Below are 27,273 nucleotides of genomic sequence, written 5' to 3' on the forward strand. Positions count from 1 at the left end.
GCTTCCCTCAGGCATATGTCCCAGATATACAGTGCTGCGTTTTAGGTATACTTGCAAAAACTGGTGTCCCGACATAGCCCCAAAAAGAAAAACTCGTCTCTGTAGAGTTAAGCAAAAAAACAAAAAAACAAAAAAACAAAAAACAAAACAAAAAAACAAAAAGAAAGAAAGAAAGAAAGAAAGAAAGAAAGAAAGAAAGAAAGAAGGGACTGATTCATATCAAAGCTCTTATTTTAAATATAAATGAATGCAACACATTTAATTTATCCAAATATGAAGTCTTTGTTATTTATATTAAGTATCTACTTAGAAAAATAGTGTTTACCTGAAAATAGATTCTGTTTAGAACTCATAGATAAATTCTAAGACTTTGCCAGAATTAAAATTATTTTTTTATTTATTTAAAAAATTGTTTAATGTTTATTGATTTTCGAGAGAGAGGCAGAACATGAATGGGTGAGGGGCAGAGAGAGACAGAGAGAGTCGGAGACAGACTCTGAAGAAGGCTCCAGGCTCTGAGCTGTCATCACAGAGCCCAACGAGGGGCTTGAACTCACAAATCACAAGATCATGACCTGATCCAGGCTGACGCTCAACCAACTGAGCACCCAGGTGCCACCAGAATCATTATTCTACACAAAGTATGGTTCTAGATTCTGAGAGACTCAAATATTTTTCACTTACATGTATAGGTTCCTATCATGTCTGAATTTCTATGTCACCCATCATTCCCCACTCCAAAAGAAAAACAAATGTGGAAAAGTTAAATCAAGGGTCAGATGTGAAGAATTTTAAAAATAAAATGATTTGTAGGGCACCTGGGTGGCTATGTCAGTTAAATGTCTGACTCTTGGTTTCAGCTCAGGTCATGGTCTCACAGTTCCTGAATATGAGCCGCGCATCAAGCTCTCTGCTATCAGTGCAGAGCCTGCTTTGGATCCTTTGTCTCCTCTCTCTGTCCCTTCCCTGCTTGCACACGCTTTCTCTCTTTCTTAAAAATAAACACTTAAAATAAAATAATTTGTTTGGGGCCCCCTTAGTGATGACCAGGCCTTACTCATCTAGGAGCACTTTATCCAGCTAAGAACTAGAGTCTGACTATGATGGAAGCTTAGGTAGTAGAGCAGAAATAGTGGAAAATGAAGGAAAGGTAAATGTGAGGAAGCTGAAGGGAGATGAGTGGATATGCTGCAGATCTGGGTGTCTGCATGGGGGGAGTGGAATAGCAATAACAGTAACTCCATTGACTGAGCATTTACCTTCTCATTTAATCTTCATAAAAAATAGATTTTATAAGCCTCTTTTTAAGATGAGAACAATTGAGGCTCAGAAAGTAAGAACTTGTTCAAAAATCCAGGTAGGAAATTGTAGAATTGAGAAGTGCTTTATTTCATAAGATATAATCCTAGTATTTCTATAGTCAGATTTTGGAACTTTTCCTAATCTGACACCACCAAGGTATAATATACATCTCCTTACTTCACTTATAAACAGCTCATGGGGTGTTCAGTTACAGGGTAGAGGTTATCACTTTCTCCAGGATGGTAAACTGTATCTGGTGAGTAGTAGTCCCTCAAAACTAAGTGGTTGCTGGAGGACTGGAGCATTAAATGAGGAAAAGAGGGAAATCTTTCCAAAATTAATTTACACAGATACATATAATTATATAATGTAAATAATGATCCGCTGATAAAAACCAGCAACTTCAGTTTCAACTCATATTATTGTCAGCAGAAACTTAGAGCAAGTCCTATATGTATTCACAGTAGGATTTATTTTAAGAAACTATGGGTCTAAATTTTAAGAAGTAATGTGTTGGTTATATTATATTTTAGCAATTTGTTATTGAAACACTGAAGTTAGAGTTAACCTAATTAACATAATAAAATCACAACCTAAGTAAAAACAATGAAAAGTATTTAGATTTGAAGTCTATGTAAGTATGACTGTATAAATAGATATGACTATTTACTTAATCCTCTGTGGAAATAATTTGTACCTTTTTTTGGGATTAATTTTGGTTGTATTTGCACACATATACTTTCTATATGTCTAGGCTAACACAAGCACACAGACAAATATAATGCAGCCATTCAAAAGGATAACTGGCTAAATAACACATTGATTTGCCATGTTATTCTGGATGAAGTGTCCTTGACTGCTTGCCTAAACTCACAAGCATTATTACCATATACTATCATCCAGAGATATTGGAAGACATAAAATAGGTCTCCTGAGAGTTTGAAAGGGTATCCTGAATTAAGGAAAATAAAATCTTTGTTTTATATAGATATTTGCTGCATAAGCACAGTTTCCAACTTAGAAATTGATTGAGATACAAAAATGTGGTTTCTTATTGCCTGCTGCTTTTATGGAATTTATTAATTGGGGATTTCTGCAATAAATATATATTGATCAATTTCTATGTGTCAGATCTAGTGTTAATTGGTAGAGATACATTGGTAAATACCACCCTGATTGACACAGAGTTTTCACTGTAGCAGGGGAACATTGATTAGATAAATTATTTGTATTAAAATTGGGTAAGTAGTACAAAGGAAAAATGGGTGAAAAATAGGGAAGATTTCCCTGAGCTAGCGATAATAAGCTAATACTCTCTCGTTCGCTGTTTTATTCAGTAATAAATAGTATAGTGCTATGTGTGAGGCATTATTTGCAGCACTTTACAAATATTAACTTATTTAATCTCTATAACAATCCTATAAAGTGAATATTGTTCCCATTTTACTGACAATGAGGCAAGATACAACACAGTTAAATATCTTCTTCAAGCTCACCCAGTAAGGGTTAAGGTAAAATTTCTAACCTATGAAAGGAAAAAGACAAAGGAGAGGGCATCAGGCCTAAAGATAATTGTTTTGAAGAGAGGGACAGTGCTAGGAAAGAGTCCTTGATTCACAAAACTCTCAGGAGCTCACCTGGTTCTTTTGTTCACTGGGATCCTTTTGGTAATTATCCTGAGAAGATGGAGCATGGCAGGGCTTTGGGGTGGGTTCACTGATATTTCTACGTGCAGGGTAGTCACATTTCATGAGGAAAGATCTGTGATTTGGTAATAGTCCTGTACTTACACATCCCTATTCCCACACTATCCACCGGAGGATCACAGCACTGTGTCTGGGCTCAAATATTTCTGCATCAGAATTCATAGACATTTCATAGTAGGCCACCTGACAGGGCCTTGTTCTTTTCCTGACTGCAACAATTAAGCAAATGAAACTTCTTCTCAGTCTCAAACTTGCTAAGAACATTTCCCAGGAATCTGGGTCTTTGAAAAAGCTGAACTCCTCCTTGTTCAATCAGAGAGCATTATTAACTGAAGGCCTTGCCCTCTTTTGACTTGAATCAACACCTGTGGACTAAGGATCTCCCACGCCCCATGCAATCTGCTGATCCTCCTGTATTAGAATTTTAGAGCTTTCCACCTAGATTTGCAACAGGCAAACTGCAAATTTAATCCTGAAACATGGCCTTAGATGTCTCTAGAGTCTTGCAAGTGAGATACAGCACAATCTACAGCACAGCACAATCTACAGCACAATCTATGCTTTTGGCCTGAGAGAAATCTTTTTGCAAAGATGTGCTTAGAAATCTTAAACTCAACCTATATTCCCATCTAACACAAAAAAAATTTTTATTCTATTATAAGCTACTTTCAGAGAGGTTTTCAAAGAGGTATTGCTTTTTGAGATCTCAGAAAGAAAACCTGGAGCTTCAAGCCTGCAGAAGGAAGAGCAAAGGATTGCTCTCTCAGGTGCTCTGGGTGAATGCCCTGAAATCTGCTGGCCTGGCACAAACAAGAGACTCTGAAAAGCCGAGGGAAATATTCCTCACGTCAGGACATATCAATTTATCACCCATCAGCTCGTTAGGGTTTTGCACAGTGGTTGGTTTATGCAGGCCCCAGTTGGTAATGAACTCACAAAGTGAAAACTCACCTCTGGAGGGAAGCAAGTGCTCATCTGGGACAGGTAATTCACCCTCCGGTGAACAGGAGTGGACTCATGTTTTGTTGTTACAGTCACAGCTTTGCTCTGACTGGCAAGATGTCTCAGAACTGTAAGTTAAGGGGCCTGATTTTTCACTTTGGTTTATATATCTGTATATACATAGATAAATGGATGTGGATAGAGATTCCGTTTGAGACTTGAACCACTTAACTGGTGTTTATCACAGTGCGCATGGTGCTTATGCTGCCCATGGCATCAGGGAAGAGCGTTGCAATGGGACACAGAAAATCTGTGATCTTCAAAGGCACTTCACACGGTCCTCATAGTGTCACAGAGATTGCTACCACGAATGTCACTGCTATTTAGAGAGCCATGAGAGTGACATTGGTACATCCTGGACTTCTTAGAATGGCGTGTAGCCTCAAGTGCAGCTTGTCACTGATTAAATACAGAGCCCACCCACTGTGAGAAAACTCTCTGGAATCCCAGCTGCCATTCAAAATGTGAAATCCAGGATGTGACCTGTCAAAATGAGCCACTTCAGCATGTTGTGGCAATGCAGCTGTCACTGAAATACATAAGTCTTCAGAGAAAAGCATTCCGACTGTTTCCAAGGTGGAATGCATACAAATGTACAGCTCTGGTCACATTTGGATGTGACTTTTTCAACAGGATCCTCTACACTTAATAAGCAGATGGGTGAAAGTGACCCCAGTACCTCTTCTCATCTTTGATTGCTAAGCATTTTCTGGAAGCAAACTGGTTCATTATTTCTCTTGGTCTGTTTTTGAGAGAGGTAGGAAATATTTGGAAGTCGTACATATTTAAATTAGGCATTAATATCCTTCTCTTTCCTCAATAAAGATGAAAATTCATCTAGATTCCCCAAAATATTTCAATGGAATGTCTGAAAAAGAGACAGTTCTATAACCCAGATTTAAAAGAAGTATTTTATATTTATTACTTGATACTGAACTTATCCTATTCTACATTTTTATAAATTTATAGCATTAACACGGAAGTTTATAATAAAATTTGAAAACCTCTAACTTGTTCCATTAATGTCAAGAGAAGCTCAGTAAGATTAGTGATGATATAAAAATTTTCCAAATAATGGGGCGCCTGGGTGGCTTGGTCGGTTAAGCGTCCGACTTCGGCTCAGGTCATGATTTCACGGTCTGTGAGTTCGAGCCCCACGTCGGGCTCTGTGCTGACATCTCAGAGCCTGGAGCCTGCTTCCGATTCTGTGTCTCCCTCTTTATCTGACCCTCCCCCATTCATGCTCTGTCTCTCTCTGTCTCAAAAATAAATAAACGTTAAAAAAAAATTAAAAAAAAAATTTTCCAAATAAGGAATTAACACATATGGTCCCTCAGGTGTGCCCAAATCGGTGGCAGTAAATCAATTTTAGAGCAAATTTATTTTCTTGTAAGTTTACTATTTAAAGTTTCTGAAAAGTAGGAAACAGGGTCAAGTAACAAATTAATGATTGATTGGATGTGGTATGTTCTTGATAAAACTGGCTGAAATAAGTTTCATAACAAAAATGCCTCATCCTAGAGTTTTATTAGGGATTGTAGAGATCCACATTGTCAACCAACAGACTTCCTTCTAACAGCAAAAGGAGATGTGAAAAATATTTGATTCAACTAACACTACAAGTCATAAAAGTCTTGCCATCTCAAACGATTTTTTATTTTAAGGCAATATTGTGAACTATGCATTCTGATATTTAGGTAGTTATAACAGATCTATGATTTGTTCATGTATATATACATTTGCATAGCAAACTAGCGATATACATTTACATATGCATCGTATGTGCTTATTTACATGTGTATTCTACATATCGGTATATTATATAAAATGGTACATATAATATGCAACATATAACTATATGTATTATATAGTCATACTTAGTATATAATATCTAGAGAGTCACTTTTTAAAAATTTATTTATTTTAAGTAATCTCCACCCCCAATGTGGGGTTCAAACTCATGACCCCAAAATCAAGAGTCACATGCTCTTCCAACCGAGCCAGCTGGTTGCTCAGAGATTTACTTTTTAAATTAGAACAAAATATCCTATTTCCTAATCATAACCTGTAAAATTTGTTTCACTTATCTCAGAAACTCTTGATTCCAACAATTCATTAATTTATTTTACAAGTATGTTCATGCTTACTGTGTAAAATTGAGTAGATTAATGTTTCTAGTTTGTATATATAGAAATTTAGAACTTGTCTGTTGCAAAGTACCTGAAAGCCATCACTGAACCATGAGGTAACCTTGAGACTTTCACACATTTCATTTCTCCATTGCACTGTGACAGATATTTTGTTTCCCCAAACACCTATCATATTCCCCAGATGGCTTAGACATCATCCCTGGAAGATTATGAATAATGTTTTAGGTTGAACAGATGTAAGCAATTTGTAATTTTTCCCCTTTCTGAACCAGCTTTGTTTTGATGAATCAACTGGAAATTGAAACTTATGTAGAAGTCCTGTCTGAAAAGGAGCAGTGTTTTCCCACAGTGGAATATGTAGTCAGCTCTTAAGTGTGGGCAAAAGACCAGGAACAAGGAAACTGGCCAAAATGTGTAACAATAAAAACCGGAAGATCATCACTTAGCATTGTAGTGTAGTTTCAATTTCTTTAGTCTAGAGCACCACATATAAAAAATAGTTCTAGGTCATTACAAACCAACTCAATTTCCATAAACTTTTGAAGAGATGGTATTTAACTAGTATATGTATCAGGTTGCCTGTGTTTGTCTCTGGTCAGAAAACTCTGCAGAAAACTAATTTGGGAAATGGAGAACACGATTAAATGTTAAGAGAGAAGGGAATAAGCTAAACTTCTGGCAAGGATTTGTTTACTCTGCCAAATTGTATTTTATATAAATTATACAGATTACAATTATATTTTTGACCTTAATATAGTCAACCTAAATTGAGCCTTACTGGAAATTCAGTTTTAGGGAAAACACTCTACAAGGTATAAATTAGTTAAATACTCTTTTATTAAAAAAAAAGATGATAAAAAAATCTACCTATGACAGCTAAATTTTAATTCTACAGCTATAGGTTGCACATTTATTTATACACTGATATTCCACTTGTAAATTATTTTCCTTACCATAACCAGTTGTCAGACCTAAAGGACCACTTAATGCCTGGAGTTCAGTCACCGCTGTGCACCTTCCAGAGCCTCTCTCTGACCTGGTAATTCTTGCTGTGGGAAGAACAATCATAGTGAATATTTTTGGCTTTCTTTAAATTGACGTTTATGAGACAAACTAATTGGCAATTGGTCTGGATTAGATAACTGAATTCTTAAGTACTCCAGAATTTGGAAACTCCATATGCTACAGACAGAATATAATAACCAAAATGTGAGCTTTGAAAGACAGCCATCAATGTTCTTATTTGTATGCTTATTACTACATTTCAACATTACCAACTGAGAAAGCTTAATGTTAATATTATAAAAAATTTTTAGGTAGAATTAATAGACCATTCTTAAAGCTATTTTAAACCTTGCCCCTTTTAAAAACTGCCAAATCTCATGTCCTTCTTTAGTTATATTTGGAATTTCAAAATAAATAGTATGACTTAAACCCAATCAAAAGAATTGTAACATTTATTATAGCTCTTCTACATCCACACCACTCCAGAAATCCACCTGTTTCCCCGTTTGCAGTTGAAATAATCACTGGCTTTAATAAGCTAGTTAAGGATCTTATCAGGTCTCACATGTAGGCAGCCATTTCCAGGAACTCATTTGGTATATTTTCTTATTTAATTAAGGAACTCTACAGGATGGCCTACATTGGCGCGCTCTCTCTCTCTTTCTCTCTCTCTCTCTCTCTCTCTCTCTCTCTCTCTCTCTCTCTCTTAGATTCTATAATTAAACGTTCCTTGGATATATAGCTTTGTCCCTAAACTCCTGAGTTTGCTTTTATATACAACTGATAAGCCAAAGATGAAAGGCTTGTTTTCATGCCAATACAAAATGAAGGACCCTCAGGACTGCTCTAACAGAGTGTCCATGAATTTTAATGATTTGCAGCTTTTTGGTGTAGCATTTCATTTACCCTCTTTATTTGAAAGTATGAATGTTATGATAGCAACTGAGACATTTTAGAGGTATTTTATTAGTTAAGCAAGACCATTAGAGATTCAGTGTGAACTTTTTTTTCAGTTTATTTATTTATTTTGAGAGGGAGGGGGAGAATGGGAGTGTGAGTGGGGGAGGGGGAGAGAGAGAGAGAGAGAGAGAGAGAGAGAGAGAGAGAGAGAGGGAATCCCAAGCAGGCTCTGCAATTCGGGGCTCCATTCCAGGAACCATGAGATCATGCCTGAGCTGAAATCAAGAGTGGAACACATAACCAACTGAGCCACCCAGGTGCACCAGTGTGAACTTTTTTAATATTTGAAACTTAATCCATGGGGTGGCTGGGTGGCTCACTCGGTTAGACATCCAACTTTGGCTCAGGTCATGATCTCACAGTTCCTGAGTTCAAGCTGAGGGTCTGGCTCTGTGAAGACAGCTCAGAACCTGGAGACTGTTTGGTATTCTGTGTCTCCCTCTCTCTCTGTCCCTCCCCTGCTCATACTCTGTCTCTCTCTCTCTGAAAAAAAAAAAAAAAAAAAAAAAAAAAAAAAAATTAAAATTAAAAAATTTTTAAAAATATTTAAACTTAATCCTTTTATTCCAAAATTTAAATGTAATTTATTCTCCAGTAGTGCATACTTCTTTTCTGAACCTATATATTCTCCATATTTCATCTCTTGCTTTCTGTATTCTTTCATGTATTGTGCGTGAAGGAGGTTTTTAAATGAAATTGGAGTCAGCATTCAAAACAATATTACATGAATGTACTAACACAAAGAGAAACAGATGGTCAAGAATACTGTACACATGCTTTGTAAACCAACTCCCACAGATTGCCTGTCTTCAGATTTTTTTTTCCCAAGTAGAATCAATCATCAGACAAGTGATTTCAGATTCTTTATTATGGAAATATTCCTCTTGAGCACCAACAACAAAAACAAAAAGCCATTTCAATTACATTTCCATGTTAAAGAAAGTTATGTTTCACCCTCTTGATAAGTTTATTGTTATGAAGTCTGAGCTAATTATCTCTATCAACTTATATTCTCATTCAAAGAGTCAGGAAAAAAGTTTCCTGACTCTCATTCCTGAATTTCTATTATATCAGTAAAACTAAAATAAAACAAATCACATAAAATAAATGGTTGTCTTAGGCAGTGCCTCTAAACTTCTGTGAATTTCATGATTGCTATATTCATTTAAACTGCATAGTTCACATTCTAGATGGAAACCTTATGATCATTTCTCCCTGCTTGTTAAAATTTATCAAATTTAAAAGAAGTAACTATTAGGCTTTTTGTTTTGTTTTGTTTTGTTAGATGATTTGGCCCTAGTATATAATGCAGGCAATAATCCATGAAGTTCTTTAAAAAAAAAAAAAAAAACAAGAACTACACTAAACGCAAATTCACTACTTGAGTGAATATTCTATAGGTATGTGCATAGGTACTGTGTCTGACTTTCTTAATATGCATCAACATGATATACATACATTTGTACATAAAATTCATAATTTATAGTGAACTGTTATTTGTATGAGATCATCCAATTTCTCCAATATTCCAGAAGGTAAGATGTTTTGCCTCAAATTTACAGATCAGGAAACTGAAACACAGATAATCAGATATTAAGGGTGGAGGGATTCTCACCTGAACTAACTGAATAGGATTCTTGCTAAACACTAGAATCATTAAGGAGGAACACAGAAGGCCAAAGGAGAGGCCTACTTGAAAAGAGAGCTCAGAGAAGCATAACTCAATTTGGTTGAGACAAGAAGCTTCTAGCTAAGAGTACAATTGCTACGTATATGATAACTTCATGTTTAACCTTTTGAGGATCTTGCAGACTGTTTTCCAAAGGGTCTATACCACTTTACTCTCATGTACAGGCACCAACAATGTATGAGTGTCCCATTCCATAATATCCTTGACAATACTTACTATTATTTGTCTTTTTTATTATAACCACCCTAGTTGGTATGAAAAAGTATCTCATTGTGGTTTTGACTCACATTTCCGTGATAGCTAATGATGTTGTCCATCCATATTGGTCATTTGTATATCTTCTTTAGACAAATACCTATGCCTTTGCTCATTTTAAAATTTAGGGGTTTTTTTTGTTTTGTTTTGTTTTTGTATTTTTATTATTGACTCATAGGAGTTTATTAATTTTGATGCAAGTCTCTTATCAGGTATCTGATTCATAAATATTCTCTTCCATGAGTTTTTTACTATTTTGATGGTATCTTTTGGAGCACAAAAATTTATAGTTGTGATGAAATCCAATTTAATTTTTCTTTGGTTGCTATCTGAAAAAAAGCTTTGCCTAAGGTCATCGTACTTTATTCCTGTATTTCCTTCTAAGAGTTTTAGAGTTTTAATTCTTGGATTGAGGTCTATGATCTATTTTGAGTTCTTCTTTTCATATGGTATGATGAAGGCGTACAACTTCATTCTTTCAACAGTGCACATCTCAGTTAAAGTACAGTTAGTTACACAGTAGCTTGATTTTGTAGTACTGTTTTCACTTTTATACTTTTCCATTGCAAAGAATAGCATATTGCATAATGTAGTTTTCTTTACGGCTGTATTTGATTGTTTTATTTCCTCAGAAGTGCAAGAACATTGTTTTGTTTTGTTTTTATTTTTACTAGTGGACTTTCATTTAACAACTAGTTTATAAATGTGATTTATAAATTAAATTATTCTACTTAAAAATGTATTGAAGGGATTGGCACTCAGTGAGGCTGAAAGAGAGTAAAAGGAGGAAAATTAGCATTGACTCCACCAGATTGGAGTTTCATCAAAAAGAGATGGCATCTGGAGGGAAAAATACACAAGCCTTTATTAATATTTTGACTTAATGAAAATATTATGTACCACCTATAGCCCTTCAAAGTTTCAGGGATAGGAATATAAAATTTCCCCTAATTAATCTGGTGGAGGAGAATTACAATGGTAGTATTTCTAGTGAAGGCAGCTCTGGAATATAATGCAGACCCCAAAGCCTGCATCAGTGGTGTTGCCTTGGTGATATTCCTTTATGGGGCTTTTCCCTCAGCTGGAAGCCCCTTTATCAACTTATATGCTCATAGAAAGCTGTTTATTGAGTGATAAATTTATGTCACAGACAAAGCAATTGTCTAAATGGGCAGTCCCTTCACTATTGCACACTTTATGGCAGGAATAAATATAGAGAATAATGATCTACATTTGACTAACCTCCCCACATGTGATTATTTTGATACTTGCTGGGAAAGCTTTAAAGAACTTCTTAGAACTTGTTTATGTCTATCTTGATTCTGTTCCTTCACTGGGCTTTGAGAAGTCTGATCTTTGGCTGATGTTTAGTTTGTATACTTAGCTAGCAAGCATTTTACATTATCAAATGGATTATGGATCACATTAGTTAGTCTTGACCGCTCTTGAAATAGATTTTAGCACAATCCCTATTTGGAAGGTTAATGTAACCTGACTTATTGATGAAAACTGGGCATACCCATTTGTAAATTGTCCAAATCAAGCTAAAATAAGGACATCAGACCATTAGAAGAGTTGTTTACATTTTATCATAGTAAAAGGGACTTTTATTAGGAAGTTGTCTTTATGTTACCTAGGGAATGTGGAAATACAATCTCTAAGTGCCTTCTTGGAAGTTGTTTATGTAGAGAAAAAATTTCCATGAATAAAATACTGCTATCATTTTTATCTTTCAATATCTAACCCATTTTTGATATGCTTTGAGATTACCTACCCCCACTTGCTTTTAATTATTTTTTTTCTTTTCTTGTAGGACCCCATGTCCTATGATAAATGATTTCATTGTTTCCTTTTCATATTAATAGGAAAAATGAAAAGTTTCCATAATTTTTGCTTTTCAAAAAGCAATGTGATCTCATAAGGAGGATCCTACATAAGGCTGTTTAGCAGTAACCTTATTTAACTCCTTCATCATGTTTCAAAAGACCATCCCCCTTCTGTTTCCAGTATTTCACCTTTTGGATGCCACTACTTCCTCATTCTGCAAGTTCAGATTATAAATTTCAGTTTGTCTTTCAGACTTCAATTGTGTTAAAAAAGAGGTCATTAAAACCTGTGGCTTTACATCTACTTTTTTTTTTTTTTTTTTTTTGGCACAGCCCCCATGCACCAATTCAAGTTTTTAAGCATTATCTTTGAGAAATTCCAAAATATATTATCTTTAATAACTTCTTTTAAAATATTTTAAGTACTCTTTTTTTAGACTTTTTAAAGATTTTAAGTACATCCAATGTGGGGCTCAAACTCAAAACCCTGAGATCAAGAATCACATGCTCCACCAACTAAGCCAGCCAGGAACCCCCATCTTTTATATATTTAATATAGAATTAATCTGTATATTATAATTGTTTTTTAAATTCTCCTTCACCAAAATCAGATCAACATGTGATATAGTTTTGGAGTGATCCATTTAAATTCTATTTGCATTTCTTTTGTGGTGAATAAAGTCTAAAGGATCCCCTTTGTTTATTTTTAATTTTTCTCACATCTCAGCAAGATTCCATTTTCTTGGACACTATTCTCCCATTAGCTTTATCTCTGAAATTGTGATGGATAATTTTATAATTTTTAAATAACCAAAAAACAATTTATTAATTTTTATGTAGAGAAGAATTTTCGACCTCTAGATATGAGTAATATAGGGAACTAGAAATGATATTAAAGTTTTTAACAGGGTGATTTTATCAAAGGGCTCTATAACATTATTGAAGAGATGAGCTGCATGTGATATCAGATTACACATTATAAAAGTAGGAGTAGTTAATCACCACAAGCAAAACATAGACTCCAGCTACAAATAGATTAACTCTCATGCTCCTCAATCTGAATTCAGAAATTGTGACCTTTTAAAATGAGAGTTTTAGATATAGTAGGAACCATATTAAAAATCTCATTTTATTGTTGACTAAACTGAAGCTGAATAAATTTAAGTTGTTTGCCCAAGATCATGTAGTTAGTTTAAGGTAAAGCAAAGCCAGCACTCCAACTTTTCCAGTGCTTTTCCCACTATTAAATATTATTACTCCGAGATTGCCAAACCATGAGTATGTTCCATTTTATTAACACTACAAATCTCTAAAACACCAGCAAGAATAAATTAAATATGCATTCATTAATTATCTACTGTATATCCAGGACGGTGCTAAATATCATATTTAAGAGATAAAAATAGAAGACTCATTCATCTTTGTTTTCATCATATAATAATGTTAAATTTCTCTATTATCTTACATTATTGAATGCAAATTAGGGGCACCTGGGTGGCTCAGTCAGTTAAGCAGTCTGACTTGATTTTGGCTCAGATCATGATCTCATGGTTGGTGAGTTTGAGCCCTGCATCAGGCTCTGCACTGACAGTGCAGATCCTGCTTGAGATTCTCTCTCCCTCTCTCTCTGCCCCACCCCCCCCACTCCTGCTTGCTGTCTCCCTCCCTCTCTCTCTCTCAAAATAAGTAAGTAAATTTTTTTTTAAAAAGATGTAACCTATACCCTCATCTTCTCTCTTTACAAGTGAGGTATAAATAAATAATTACCTGGAAATTTTTCTAAGGTAAGCTTCCTTAATGTTGAATTTTTTTGTGCAGACCTTATGGGTAGACAGGTCAGGAAGAATATTTTCTATCTGTTCTCCAGCCAGTGGTGTACTGGAGCTAGCTGGTACTGGCTGGCAAGAGTGGATTGTGTTCCCAACTCAGTGTTCACTGATGTCAGGTCAGTAGCTTGAAATCAACTGTGATGGGAGTATTTACACCACAGAAATTGGCAAAGGCAACTCTTTCTCAGCAACTCCTTCTCCCTGGTTAGTGACTGCTGGCTGTTAAACAATTACCAACACACCATGTATAGCATATTGGCTGATCAAAATCAGACAAATTATTTACTTCCTGAGCTTTTCACTGCACCTTCTGCGCAGTAGAAATGATAACATATACTGCAGCATATATAACAGGATTTTATGAGCAGCATGTGAAAGTACTTTAAAACTCTGAGTATAAAATATAATAACTAACATTACAATAACAAGAGTTATATGTTCACTGATAAAATATAAGACACTTGGCAAAACCAATATAATAAGAGGAGATCTTGAGTTTTATATCACTATCTGTGCTCAACCAGACTACGTATGTGGCCAGGTAAAAAGAGGGCTGAAATTCAGAATTAAGGTCAAAGCCCGATTCTTGTGTTGGACACCAAATAACATAAATAGGTACCAAATAGAATATAGAGATTATTGGGCCTAAATTAGTATCCCCATTCCTTTTTCCATGCCATGAAAACTCTATGCCTCTGATGAGTCAGGTTTATGAAGGTCAGTATAATAATGTAGAGCTCTGCATGCAAAGGGCACCTAGAAAAAATACTGACAAACTGACCCATTGAGGTTATGAATTCCTGCATTTTAATAACACGTCAAAATACTTTAAGAAGCTTATTCATATCTGCATGGAAATCCCTACCCTTTGATACAATGTCATTGCCTTTGACATTTGCAGTGTGGTTAAGTAAGTTATATATTGAAACTACAAAATCGTCTTCTGACGTGGAACACTTTTGAGAGTGTTCATGGGAAAAGTGGGTCCTATATACTGGTCAGCTCTTATTTGCCTTTGAAAGAAACAAAAAAGCCAAAAAAGCTACATGTGTAAAATACATCACCATTGACACCAGACTATTAATCACCAAAACACCATACAGAACTTTATTTTTTCCCATATGAAACCTATGTTGAAAATGTTCTGGGGAATTACTGTTCCAAGCTGAATTCTCTTGAGAAGCTAAAGAATCCCATTCATTTTTAGTTTAAATTGAGATCACCATAGCCAGATAGGGGTGGTTTAAAACCCGGTCTGTCACCTATAATCTCCATGACCTTAAACTGGTTATTTAACCTGCGAAGCCTCGATATCCCCATCTGTGAAATAACATCCATTCATGGGTTTGTGATGAGGATTAAAGGAGAAAAACAACATAGGTAGAGTAATTAACATGGTCTCTGGTCCTTTATACACTCTCAATTAATTAGTGTTACCATTGCTACCTTTTATGCCACTGCTTATGTCTATATTCCTGACTTTATTCCTAGCTTGCCTAAGAACTTGAAATATGCTTCATATCAAGGTAGAGTTAAGCATCTATTACTTTTTCTTTCAATGGAATAACATAAGGATTAATTATGGTGGACTGAATTATTCTCTGTGAGTATAGTGCTGGAAGTTTTTTGTTGTTGTTATTTGTGGGTTTTTTGTGTGTTGTTTTGTTTTTCTTTTCTTTTAAGAAATGATCATCCACCCTGCTTTTATAGAAAGATGGGCTATTTCATAATCTTAAGAGGTATTATGAACTTAACCAAAACAGCTTTAAAACAAAATTAAGTTTTCTATACTTTAAAAAGTAAATTCACATGATGGAGCATATTGCAGACTGGGAATATGATGGAAGGATAATTTGAACAGTTGAAAACAAAACAGCAGAGATATGCCATTTCAATATGCCAAGGATGATTGCTTTAAGTGTTATATTAGCCAGCCTATACACATGTACTTTTTCTAAGAATGAACCAACATATTAACAAGTATGAAGGACAGAATATTCAAAAACTCATATATAATATTCAGATATTATTAAAAATTAGTTTGGAGGCATGGAGTACAGAATTGGGGCAATGCCAACATCTTCTGCAAAGATGAATTATGGAAAGCTAATTTTTAAATTTTTTTAATGTTTATTTATTTTTGAGAGAGAGAGACAGAGCATGAGCAGGGGAGGGGCAGAGTGAGAGGGAGACACAGAATCAGAAGCTGGCTCCAGGCTCTGAGCTGTCAGCACAGAGCCCAACACAGGGCTCGAACTCACCAACTGTGAGATCATGACCTGAGCCAAAGTCAGACACTCAATCGACTGAGCCACCCAGGCACCCCTGGAAAGATAATTTTTAAACAATATCTCAAATTTCTGTAGACATTTCAGACCCAGAAACCATAATATTTACCATTAACAGAATCTTTCTGGGAAACAAGCACAAAGCTCAGTTGTGGGAAGATAAATATGAGAGGAGAAGTAGTGTGAACAAGCACCTCATGCTATATACTTCAATATTGCATTCCAGATAAAAGAATCACTGGGCTCATGAATGGAAACTTTGCATATAATATAACATTAAAACTGGAACAGTGGGATTCCATACTTTATATTCTAGGATATTTTAATATATATATTATACCATATATAATATATATTATATGTATTTTATGCATATTTTTATTATATATTTTTATATTCTATTTTATATTTATATAGAAATTTCCATGTTTTTGATTTTTGAAAGAATAATATCTTAAGAGGAAAAAATACCTATTACTTCTAAACTTCTACACTTTTTTGTTTAAATATAAACGCTAATTAATATTCCTTGTTTGCCAAAATGTTGAGTGTGAACTGTCATGAGTGTATCAAATGTGGAATGCTGTTGACGATAAGGTTTTTTTCTTTTATTTAGAAAATGTTGGTTGCTTGAAATAATATATTTTGGCTTATCAGGTGATCATTACCCAATTTTAATATGAGATAAAAATCTAACCTATTGCTGGCTTTAATGTCAAAACTACTATAAGTACTTTTTTTGCTTTTCAGTATATTCAAACCTGAAAAAAGCGAAAGAGAACAGAATGAGGAGCAGGTAGCACAGCAGGGCCAAGAGTGTTTCACACAGTTTCAGGCAGTGTGCAGTTTCATGGAGACAGAAGATGTGAAACACCAATGGAATCTTACAGATGAAGGAAACTCCAAAGCCACACAATCAAATGCTTTTGTTTCTCAACTAAGGAAACATGCCCACTGAGGCTAAATGACATGACCACAGGGAACATATAGTGACAGAAGGCATTAAGAGAGAAGTGTGAGCTGGAATGAAGAGTGGGTTTTTCTGGAAGATGTTAAAATTCAACTAGTATTACTTACTATGTGTCAAGCTTTCTGCTATGATTTCCACACATACTATCTCTCTTACATTATCATGACAACCTTACAGGCTTAATATTATTAATCAAGGCCCAAGGAAGAGAAGTAGTAGCTTGCCCAAGGGCTCAGGCATTGATATATGATATCACAGATTCATACGCACTTCTTGTGACACAGATTTGGTGGATAGAGACATTGCAACCGCTAAGTTTGTTTGAAATAAGAACAATGGATATGTTGGAGGAAGAGTAGGTAAGACACCTGGCTTAGCAAGAACTGAGCTTCCATGGTGGGAAGTAGTGAGACCTATGGAGGCTACTGCATGTATAAAAAGTTAGAAATGTTCAGGGCACCTGGATGGCTCAGTTGGTTAAGCATCTGACTCAGTTTTGGTTCAGGTCATGATTTCATGGTTAATGGGAATGAGCCCCATGTGGGACTCTGCTCTGTCAGCTTGAGATTCTCTCTTTCCCCCTCTGGCTCTGCCCCGCCCCCACTTGCTCTCCCTCTCTCTCTCAAAATAAATAAACTTAAAAAAATAAAAACAGAAATGTTCAATAAAATCCAGGGTGAGTTTGTTTCATACAACAAGACAGAGTATTACAACATTAAAGCAGAAAGGAAGAGAAGGAGGAAAGGAGAGAGGGAATTAATAGTATCTGAAATAAAACTTAGCCTAGCTGATGAAAAAATATTCTATGTATGTCTATGAATGATATTTTAAGACTAAAACAGACAGAGAAACAAGAGGATGCAGCACATTATAACAGTAGTTATCTGCATGTAGTTGACTTATAAGTAATATTTTATTCCTCATTTTTTTCTTCATATTTTCTACAGGGAAGCTGCATTGATTTTGTGATGAAAAATATCAATTTCTATAAAAAGAAATACACACAGAGAAACTAGATTATTTGCTGAATTGAAAATATTGCCAAATTTGAAATTACAAGAGAAATGAATTTGAGATAAAAATTAGAACAGCTTATCCTGAATTAGAATATAAATAGTTCATTATTTTATAAATGCATTATTTTCAGTTCAATATCTTCCTAATTAGGATTTAAAATTTAAGTTAACATTCTATTTTTGATTAACTCTTTATAAGAAATTTGTGGTCTTTAAATGTCGGCTTGTACATAAGTAGATACTGTGCGATATGGATTTTAAAATTGTTCTCTGGATTTTGGCTTGTAAAGTTGGCAGATATTATCTAACTGATTGTGCTAATAGAGTTTAAAAAGAATATCCATTTTTGTCCTCTTCACATATGGAATGTGCTCCTGGGCAAATACTGAATATCGGTAATTTATGTTGGCCTATACAATGTCAGGCCCAACATTAGATTTATAATAAGCGCATAGGAAATTCTTACTGACTATATTTGGATCGGCTCCTGTGTTTTTTAATTTCACAGAATGTTATTAACTGTGGCCTTAGTTCTCAACTGCTTTAAGGTTTTGTTTCAACTTATCTGTTACATGTTGACACCATTTAGTAAGGTCTGTTTGATAAATGGCATTTATTTTGTTCTTTTTCTCCAAAAATATCCTGAAAATGGGTAGTTAATTTTCTTTGAAATTATTCAAATTGTTTCAAGCCAAACATCAGACAGTTTTAGAATTTCTAAAGCAAAGTGTATTTACACCAGTGCTTGAACTGCATGGATTAAAGTAACAAGTTTCTAGAGCCTCTCTACCCATTACTTTCAAATAGGATGCTTTGTGATCTGAGTTTAGTTTTCAAAACACAATTTTTATTAATATTAATTAATTAATATTCTAGGTATATCTTTCCTATTCCAAAATTCACAAATTTATTTCCTCCATAAAAACCTCACTGAAGTCACATCACGTACTTGAGAATTGTCCCCAAAATTACATGTTTCTATTGTTTTCTTCTGGATGTACTGATGTCTCCACTATACTCTTTTGCCTGCTAGCTTTTAGATGTCAGGCGTTTGAGGGTAAGGAGATGACTTCACTGATTTTCTGTTGTGGTATCACATGGGGTGCCTTGGATCAAAAAAGTTGAGTTACTATGTATCTGTGATACTATTTTAAAACATTTAGGCCAATAATTTTGCCATCAGCGTTTTTTTTTTTTTTTTCCCTAACACTATAATTGCTTATTTGTATTACATAAAAAAGTTGCTTTGGTATTTTGTCTATGAATGATCAGAGTTGAATGAATATTCAGGAAATCTTTCCAGAATTAGAAAATGCAAAGTGTTTATTTATAATGTGTTCTTGAAGTCACATAAAATGTGACCTTGGAGTCCCATATAAATAATATGGCATTATACTATTTCCTGATAGCTTTTTTTTCTCACTTTAGAAATAACATAATTCAGCACAAACTTCATATCGTCAGACTATTCCTAATCATTGACATTCATTGGTGGAAATAATCATTTTTTGACTGAGTTTGAACTTGCTTCACCTGTTTTAAAAATTTATAAATAAATGCATTTTTTAAAACTAACCAACTTCATCAACTGCCATCTGTAATCACACACAGATCACATTACACAATTTTCCAATAAGAATCATTCTATGCTAGAACATCTGCTTTCTCAAAGCTGAGGCAGCTTTGGTCTCTATCAGTCTCTTCAAAACCTTCAAACCATAGTTTAACTAAACTTCTCACACAGAATCAATATCTGGGTTTCTTCATGATGTCAACAATGCATGGGCTATGGTTTTTGTTCATTAGCTACCTTTGTGTTATGAGAAAATTCTTATATAATCTTCTTTGAAGACTCCTTCCAAATGTTCTTTACTGAGAATAGGCTTTCTTAAAAAACTTTTGTTACAAAAGATCTGTAGTGCATTTCATATGGCTCAAAACATTTAGCACGTGGCCTTTACCCAAGTAGAAAACTAAAAGATGTGAAAGGTCAATCCTGGTTCAGAGAGGGAGAAATGAAGGGGAAAAAAAGAGGAACAATAATGGATAAGTATCTTTTCCCTGTTTTGGATGTTTGTAGGGAGGTTTCAAAGTCCAATATTTCTTGATCAGCATTCAGTAGTCTAGATGTATTTGATGTCCCCTGGAAAACGTCATAAATTAGTAAAAAAAAAAAAAAAAAAAAAAAAAAAAGACAAAGGAAAGAATACTGTGTAAATCCAAGGCAAGTGTTTAAACACAGCAATGACCAAAATTTTATATAATCTTGCCCTTACATTTGGATGGCAGGGTATATATTTCCCCAAATAAGAGACAATAGTAAAAACAAAAATTAAAAAAAAAGAATTATTAACTTAATTTTATTTATAATTGGACAACTTTGAAAGTTAAAGAAAATCTATACCCTTCCTCTTTTAGCTGTTTCCACATGAGATAATGAATATGCCAAGAAATACTGGAAACCCCCTTCTTTGCCAGGGGTGATGATTAACTTGTGAATTTGCATGCTTTTCAGGTGAACAAAGTTTGACAACAATGATGGATCTGAACATTTTAGAGTATTTTATCACCTTTGAAAATGAACAGTATAAAATACTTATCAGCATTAAATTTATTTTACCTATTTAACAAAGTGTTAAACTGAATAAGTGGTGAACTGTTTATGTTCATATGTTATTTGTTTTATGTCGTCGTTCTGTGGGTTGAGGCAACATTTTTAATTAGCTTTAGTAAAATTGGATTTGGACAATTGAAATGAAATAAGTCAGTATAATGCAAGTGAAGCATTTGTTTGGATTTTTAATTGAAATATCAGAGATTTTGAAAAACCCAGGGGCAAAGTTTCAAATTTTCTTTTTCTAGGAGAATTACTCAATCTCTGCCCAATTACTGTGTCTTTTATAGTCGTATTTAACACTTTCTGAGAAGATTCTATTCTGTATATTATGTATTTGATGCTAATTCATTTTGAATATGAGATTCTACAGTAATATTTACATACTTTCTAGGTCCCCTGTTTATTTATATGACCTCAAAAATAAGGAAATAAAGGATAAGAGAAAATAATATAAAGAGATTATAAATTTCTAAATGCTTAAGAAATATTTCTTCAGGAATCTTTTGATTGTTATTCATAAGGATACTTTTCAAATTTGATTTACTTTAATTCCACATAGTATACTTTGCTGTAGGGTATGTTGTGTCTTCCTCTAAATTCTTCTCTTCTGTGTGTGTGTGTGTGTGTTTTCTTTTCCAGTTACTGGCTGACAAACAAAGTTCCCATCAAAAGACCCAGCACAGGTCTCCTCATGTATACACTTGCCACAAGATTCTGTGATGAAATTCACCTGTATGGATTCTGGCCATTCCCTAAGGATTTGAATGGAAAAGCCGTCAAATATCATTACTACGATGACTTAAAATATAGGTACTTTTCCAATGCAAGTCCTCACAGAATGCCATTAGAATTCAAAACATTGAATGTGCTACATAATAGAGGAGCCCTGAAACTAACAACAGGAAAGTGTGTAAAGCAATAAAGCACATTTGAAAACATACAAACAAACTGAATATGCACTTCTTTTCTGAAGATGCTTCCTAAGATTTGAAAATAGGATCCAGAACAAGACTGAGTTTCAGTATCCACCAATTATCCGAAAGGTGATAAAGGACATTTATGAGAAATCCGCTACCAGCTGATGAAATACCTGCAAAGTGCTCTAAAAAACATATTTCGACTTCAAGGGTCCTAGTAAGTGCCACTTCCACTAAGAACACAGTTTGAATGTATAATCAGTAGTGTTTACAAGATCCAACAATGCACTTGTCATTAGTTAATGAGGCAAATATGTTCATCACTGTTGGGCTGCCACGGCAACGCCAAGCACATTAGAAGAGTAACCCAGCCCTGGGGATTAAACCATCCTTGTCAGAAGAAATCAAGATGGAAATAGTTGGAGCAGTGAAATCCATAAGATTAAACAACTCAAGTAAATGCCTTCAGTCAGGACTCTGAGTCTGATCATGAATTTTATGTTTTTGTTTTTGTTTTTGTCTTCTGGAATCTCTTTTGGTTTGGGTATTGGGTGCTTAGAAATCCTTTCTGAGATAAAGATGAATGAGATAAATAACCTTCAAGAAATCATTTTTAAAGTTCTTATATTTTTAAAGAGCAATCACACAATGACTTTGTAAAAACGTTTTATTTTGCACAACTTTAAACCTCCAGAGTTTTTCCCAGTGGTGTAGAAGGTACCAGCTAAACTGTGCCACTCAGTAATCTTGAGCCATTCTAAAGGAAAGATGTTCAATGTCATCTGAGATGGTAAAATTAGCAGGAAAAAAAAAGTACTTTTGGTACCAAAGATAATACTGATGTTTCTACACAACAAACCATTCTCCTTTCATGAAAATGATATATTAATATATTATGATGCTACTAATACAGAAGTTGTCTTTAAATATGTTGAATTTTTCAAACTCAAACTTTATTTTTATTTGAAGAAGACTTCCATAACTTTTACATTTCATAATAATTTTCTGGAAGCATTTTGCCCTTTAGGATAAATGTCAGACTGATAGGGCTGAAATCTGACTTCCAGTTCTTTGATATTCCCCTTATTACTCAAATGGAAAGATTGGCATTCTCTTTACATTACTGTTAAGTTTTCTTAGTGCAGAAATAACGTGATTAATAGAATGCTGTTTCCAAAACAGGGATGATTACTTTTAAGAGGTTTAATAATGAAACTGTGTCAGCATTTTGCACTTCAAGTGAATGAAATTGACCAATATTTTCTCTGTGGTTAAATTTATTCACAGTACTACATTAATGTGTTTTCAAAGAAGCACATGAAATTATTAATAAAGTGATTCAAAAAGTTTTAACATGTGATAGAATTGACCAATGGGCCAGTTTTCTGTTAACTTCTACTTCAGCGGCAGGTAATTCTGACAGTGAATTGTTTAGAAAGCAGAAGTGCTGTGTTCCCACTTCTACTCTTGGATTGAAACCCTTAGATGACCTCTTGTTTCTTAGGGAAGGCAGTGTAAGAAGAGAAGAAATAGTGTGGGGAACATGTATGTTTTGTTTCTTAGGGAAGACAGTCTGAAAAAAGAATAAATATCATGGAGATTTTATATATATATATATATATATATATATATATATATATATATAATCATAGAAAAGGATGTCCACAGTAGTACAGTTCTTAATATATTAATAATACATGGTATTATTTTTAAAAATATAAGAGAACCTTGGGTTTCAAAATCCTATTTTTTAGAATTCATGTGTCTCTAAGAAAACAAAATAGAATGCATAAAGGAGATACATAGCTAAAAATGCTATGAACATGATGCACTTTTATCATTAACCTCTTATTACCTAATGGAAATCTTAAAAGAATTAGGCACATGTTTTGAATGTAAAGTTGAAAAGTCTGATTTATGTAACAAATCCAAAGTAGGTGATTTATAGAACCTTAATTTTTACTATTTGTGGGTAAGTTGTTGGAGTAGTCTTTAATTTGAATTCGATAGAAAATTTGAAGTCACAAGTAAATTCTGGTAGGTACTGTCCATCTCAGAGCTCATTAAAAGTTTGTCTTACAAAGCAGCAGCAAGGAACCTTGCCATTTTTACTGCATTATCAACAAATGTATTTCAACAATTTTAAGGCCACAGCAAAAGCATACAGCCACTCATCGTTTTGTGCATTAATGTTTATCTCATAGATGCATTGAGTAGTGCCTTTTTAGCTTTGCATTGCTTTGTTACCCTAACTTTGTGTTCTCTAAATAAATTGCCCAGTTCTGAAAATGTTCAGCATATAAAAAGGGCTTCAGTATCGACTGAGACTACTTTTGTTCATCTCAGGGAACTTTCAATACTCAAGAATGAATTAATTAAAGGTATTTAGTGTTCAAAGAAAACAAACTGTACAAGACCATTTCATTCCCTATTGTATACCTTTCCATTCACCTCACCACCTCCACAATCTACTGTGGCCTTCTTACAGGGATAAGGCAAGGAGATCACTAATAGCAAGAAGAAGAAGAATTCCGTTTAACCAATAAGGGCCAAAAGGGATCATGATAAAATAAAATTATACATACGTACTTGAAACATCTGAGTTTTTTTTTTCTTTTGAGACTATCTATCATATGTTCACAGCTTTAATTTTTTGTTTCTTTTTCACAATTTACCCCTGTACCTGGCAATGCTCAGGCAGCTGATTGTGAAAGATGCTTGTCCTTTAGAGAACATGGTTGTTACTGTGCTGTTGACACGAATAGGCCATGGAAACAATTTCACCATTACCCAGCCTGTTCTATACTTAATATTATGTTGCTCGAATAAAAAAAAAAAAAAAGAATCAGTAACAGATTTTCCGGGCAAATCTAGTGATTCTGCCCATGGGACTGATGAAATTACTGTGGAAGTTTTTGAGTCTCAAAGAAGGTGCTGGGCATTCAAATGTCTTTCTGTATTGTATATCATATGAAATGTATATCAATCGCTAATGGGAATTTCTACATATATGCTTACATAAGAAATTTATTTAAATAATGCTATGGGTAGTGTACATACCAACTAGTTATTAAACTTCTCCACAGGAAAAGGGTGAACAAAGTAATTTATTTCTAATTGAGCCAGTTAGTCATAATGCACACAATGTGGTATTTGGTTCATAGGAGTTGTTTTCACGTGCTTATTGTTGGGGGTATCTATAATTGTGGAAGAGGTGTAGGAAGAGTTACGTATTGTTAGTTGTTACCTCTACAAGTTTGAAAGTTTCCTCATTAGACCTTATCAAGTTACCAATGTTTTGAAAATTGAGTGAGAGAGGGTTATTGTGCATATCTGACAAAAGAAAATCCAAATAAAGCCCACCTAGAAATAGATATTTTATTATATATGTGCTATAGATATATCTATATAGTACAAATAGACATGTGTGATGCATATATACAATGTTATATATGTGTGTCTGTGTTATATACACAGAGTCTGTAATATACACGCACTAGATTTGTGTTATGCTAACATCTTCAGAGGCTGTGCTGTTAAGCACTCTGGAGATAAGACCACTTTAGAATAAAGAAGTTCTTTTGAGACTTCAGTTACTAACCTGAAGAGGGATCTACTTTATAACTGAATTCTATTGTTCATACTTAGAGTGTCAATAAGGGTCTAGTATGGCCAAATCTTAAAAAAAGGAAAAAAAAAATTAAAAATTAAAAAAAGTTTTGAAGCTGGCAATGTATTTGACTTAGACTTTTCAGATTGTGGCTCCGGGCCCTGTGTCTCCATTTAAGTAGCACCTTTTAATAAATACTGTTTCTTTGTGTAGGCAAAAAGCACAAGTGTTTCAAATGTATATAGCAGGAGAAAAAAAAAGAGTTTACAGAGATAGCACTGCTGCACAGGATAATTGCTACTGAGTATTTCTTAAATCATTTGTGGAATTGAAAGATGAGATTTATTCTGTCAAGTTCATTCTGTTCAACACTGTTTCCTATTGTTTATGTATAGCAATTGGGTGTAATTGTTTTATCATTTGTAAAATTGTAAAATAAATTAAATCCCCCCTTTTTTTTCCAATTTTTCTCTTATCTCTTACATTTAAGCCCTCGGTTCCACTTTATCTGTCATTATAAGGAACAGGGGTTTTTGGGTTTTTTTGTTTTTATTTTTATTATTTTTATATATAATAAAGTGCATGAGTGGGGGAGAGGGGCAAAGGGGGAGAGAGAGAGAGACAGAGAGAGAGAGTGTGTGCATCCCAAATAGGCTCCACGGCCAGAGGCAAGCCTGACATGTGGGTGCAATCCCACAATCCTGGGATCATGACCTGAACTGAAATCAAGAGTTGGATGCTTAACTGACTGGGCCACCTAGGTGCTCCTCATGAGGTCCCTTTTATACCATTCTGCACTTGTAAAGCATTTGCTAGAGAACCATTAACAATGGATAATGAATATAGACCTTATTGGTATTTACATGATTACTTTTTATTTATAAGGATCCATATACCGTGGGTAATCCTTATTGATTCTTGGGATAAAATAAGACCTGATGTGAAGCTGTAAGATGGATATGGCAATATTTCAGTTTTACAGATGAGATTGAGAGGTTATGTGATTCGCTGAGGGTCACACAGCTTAGAAGTGAAAGAACCAGGATTTGAACCCAAGTGGTCTGACTTCAGTGTCCACATTCTTACCCATCACAATTTGATGCTGCCTCTTTTTATTTAACGAAATTATTATTTAATGAACACAAATCAAAAGCATAAGTAAGTATATAGGAGGGGTATATAATTTAGATGTTGGGACTGTCTGATAAACTATCCCTGTCCCAAGATAGAGCAATCATCCTCTGTGTCTTCCAAGTCAGTAGCTCTCTCCTGGATGGTGTTGGATAAACATTGCCAATTCTTGGTCCAAACTCTTCCTATATTTTTTTCATGCAAGTTTGATTACTTTTATGTTAGAATCTGACTTTATGTATCACAAAATCTACTACATTACAGCTATATAAAACTATCATTATGAGATTCCTATGCAAACATTTGATTGAATTTGGGTGTTTCATTCATCTCTATTAGCAACTACTGAAATATCTTAAGGTTGAAGTTCTGCAGAAGGCAAAGTTCATGCATTTCCTATATTTTAAAAACTTTTTTACTAGTGTCCTTTTTATAAGAATAGGAGTATTAAACTCCAAATTAAGGGGGCAGCTTAATGATTTCCCCTATTCACTAGTTTCAATATGCACAAGCCCATGAAAGAAAAACAATCTTGGATGTAAGAATAAAATTGTTTGATTCATTCTTTTATTTTTAACATTTATTTCTTTATTTTGAGAGAGAGAGAAAGAGACAGACAGACAGACAGCATGGGTGAGGGAGGGGCAGAAAGAGAATCCCAAACAGGCTCCATGCTGTCATCACAGAGCCAGACCCGGGGCTGGATCTTACGAACCGTGAGATCATGACCTGAGCCGAAATCAAGAGTCACTGCTTAACCACTGAGTCACCCAGGAACCCCAATGTTTGATTCATTCTTAAAACATATATCTCAGTTACTTAGTTGCTTAGTTTCTGAAACTTCAATAAACAAGTTATGTGAAATAATTGAATGCCAATATAGAGCTCATGCTCTCTCTCTCTCTCTTTTTTTTTTCTTTACTTTTTTGTTTCCAGATTGCTGATTTCTGACTCAATTACCAAAGCAGAAGTTCTCAAGTAAACACAGAGAATACTAGT

General features: G+C 34.4%; 1 protein-coding gene across 1 annotated transcript in view; it reads left to right on the top strand.

Annotated features, from left to right (window-relative positions):
- The window catches only part of ST8SIA4 (ST8 alpha-N-acetyl-neuraminide alpha-2,8-sialyltransferase 4), a 97,288-nt gene extending 75,159 nt beyond the window's left edge, over positions 1-22,129 (top strand). The window contains exon 5 of the mRNA XM_019450623.2: positions 21,256-22,129. Coding sequence (XP_019306168.2) covers positions 21,256-21,538 — 283 coding nt within the window. The 3' untranslated portion in view covers positions 21,539-22,129. The remainder of the gene's footprint in view (positions 1-21,255) is intronic.
- The last annotated feature ends 5,144 nt before the right edge of the window (positions 22,130-27,273 follow it).

Source organism: Panthera pardus, unplaced genomic scaffold (genome assembly GCF_024362965.1).
Source record: "Panthera pardus isolate Hobbes unplaced genomic scaffold, ASM2436296v1 HiC_scaffold_2, whole genome shotgun sequence".
Lineage (NCBI taxonomy): Eukaryota > Metazoa > Chordata > Mammalia > Carnivora > Felidae > Panthera > Panthera pardus.